This window comes from Nothoprocta perdicaria, unplaced genomic scaffold (genome assembly GCF_003342845.1).
Source record: "Nothoprocta perdicaria isolate Ctin4 unplaced genomic scaffold, notPer1 scaffold_545, whole genome shotgun sequence".
Classification (NCBI taxonomy): Eukaryota; Metazoa; Chordata; class Aves; order Tinamiformes; family Tinamidae; genus Nothoprocta; species Nothoprocta perdicaria.
Genome location: NW_020455805.1, coordinates 16,100 through 17,886, shown reverse-complemented (window position 1 = coordinate 17,886; position 1,787 = coordinate 16,100). Strand labels below are relative to the sequence as shown.

At 68.1% G+C, this 1,787-nt stretch overlaps 1 protein-coding gene across 1 annotated transcript in view; it reads left to right on the top strand.

Annotated features, from left to right (window-relative positions):
* Nucleotides 1–197: 197 nt before the first annotated feature.
* The window catches only part of PNPLA6 (patatin like phospholipase domain containing 6), a gene marked incomplete at its 3' end in the record, with an annotated part of 14,287 nt that continues 12,697 nt past the window's right edge, over nucleotides 198–1,787 (top strand). Inside the window, exons 1-7 of the mRNA XM_026048519.1 lie at nucleotides 198–236; nucleotides 346–408; nucleotides 524–611; nucleotides 695–777; nucleotides 849–946; nucleotides 1,038–1,178; nucleotides 1,268–1,459. Coding sequence (XP_025904304.1) covers nucleotides 198–236; nucleotides 346–408; nucleotides 524–611; nucleotides 695–777; nucleotides 849–946; nucleotides 1,038–1,178; nucleotides 1,268–1,459 — 704 coding nt within the window. The remainder of the gene's footprint in view (nucleotides 237–345; nucleotides 409–523; nucleotides 612–694; nucleotides 778–848; nucleotides 947–1,037; nucleotides 1,179–1,267; nucleotides 1,460–1,787) is intronic.

The following is a 1,787-nucleotide window of genomic DNA, read 5'->3' as shown; positions in this document are numbered from 1 at the left end:
TCCCCTTTTTGGGGAAATGGCTGTGGAAATGGCTGCGGTTTGCGGGGTTCCTCCTCGCGCTTCCCCGTCCCGGGGACGTCGCCGGCCCTGGCCCCAACGCGGGGGTGGGACCTGCGCGCGGTGTCCCCAAACTGCCCCCCCTTTTTTATATCCCCCCCCCCCACAGGTTCCTGCATGGGCCCAGCCCCACGGGCGCCATGGGGCAGAGCGAGTCGGAGCCGCAGGAGGAGGCGGAGGTGGGAATGCGACACGGAGCAATGCGGGGGGGACACAGGGGTCCCCAGGGGTGGCACTTTTGGGGGGGGGGGCTCATCCCGAGTGTCCCCAACTTGTCCCCCCCYGCAGGACGCGTCGCTGACGGCCGCGCTGCCCAAGTTCTTCGCCGAGGAGCAGCTGCAAACGGGCGCGGTGAGACCCCCCACCCATGGGTGACGGCGCCTTGGGGACACTCCTCCCCGTCCCCATCGCTGTCCCCGCCCCATGGGGACACCTCAGGACCCTGTGTGTGTCCCCCCACCCGCAGGTGCTGGGGGCCATGCTGGGGCTCGGCRTCGTCGTGGTCCTCGTGGCCGCCGTCATCGCGGTGCTCGTGCGGCGGCTGCGGCTCAAGAGTGAGTTGTGGGGCGCCCTTGGTGTCCCCGCGGAGCTGGTGGCACCCGCGTGGCACCTACGGGAGCCCTGTCACCCTCCGCAGAGGTGCCAGCGCAGGAGCCACCCAAGTACCGYTTCCGCAAGCGGGACAAGATGCTCTTCTACGGGCGCAAGATCATGCGCAAGGTGCCCGGGCGTCACCGGCGCCGCGCGGGGACGTCCCCGGGGGCCCCCGAGCTCAGCAGCCGTCCCCGCAGGTCTCCCAGTCCACCTCGTCCCTGGTGGACACCACCATCTCCAGCACCTCGCGGCCCCGCATGAAGAAGAAGCTCAAGATGCTGAACATCGCCAAGAAGTGAGAGATGGGGCGGGCGGCTCGCGGGGGCGCAAAATCTCGCTCGGCGTGGCCCTATTTTGGCGCTTTTTCACCCCGTTTTGCGCCGCAGGTTCCTGCGCATCAAGAAGGAGCTGCCCACGTTGCAGCTGAAGGAGCCTCCGCCGTCGGTGCTGGAGGCCGACCTCACCGAATTCGACGTGGCCAACTCCCACCTGCCCTCCGAAGTGCTCTACATGCTCAAAAACGTGCGGTGAGGCCCCCCGCACCCTGTCCCTTCGTGCTTGGGGACACCGCGGGGGCTCACGCCGTGTGTCCCCCCCACCTCGGTGGCCTTGGCAGGGTGCTGGGTCACTTCGAGAAGCCCTTGTTCCTGGAGCTCTGCAAGCACATGGTCTTCCAGCAGTTCCAGCAAGGGGACTACGTTTTCCGGCCGGGGCAGCCGGATAGCAGCATCTACGTGCTGCAGGACGGCAAGTTGGAGCTCTTCCTCACGGAGCCGGTAGGAGGAAGGGCGCGGGAGATGGGAGAAGGGCGCGGGGGACGGGAGAAGGGCACGGGGGACGGGAGAAGGGCGCAGGGAATGGGAGAAGGGCACAGAGGATGGGAGAAGGGCGCAAGGGAGGGGAGAAGGGCGCAAGGGACGGGAGAAGGGCACAAGGGACGGGACAAGGGCACAGGGGACGGGACAAGGGCGGAGGGGATGGGAGAAGGACACCAGGGATGGGAGAAGGGCGCAGGGGACAGGAGAAGGGCGCAGGGGACAGGAGAAGGGCACAAGGGACGGGAGAAGGGCGCAGGGGACAGGAGAAGGGCGCAGGGGACAGGAGAAGGGCACAAGGGATGGGAGAAGGGCGCAGGG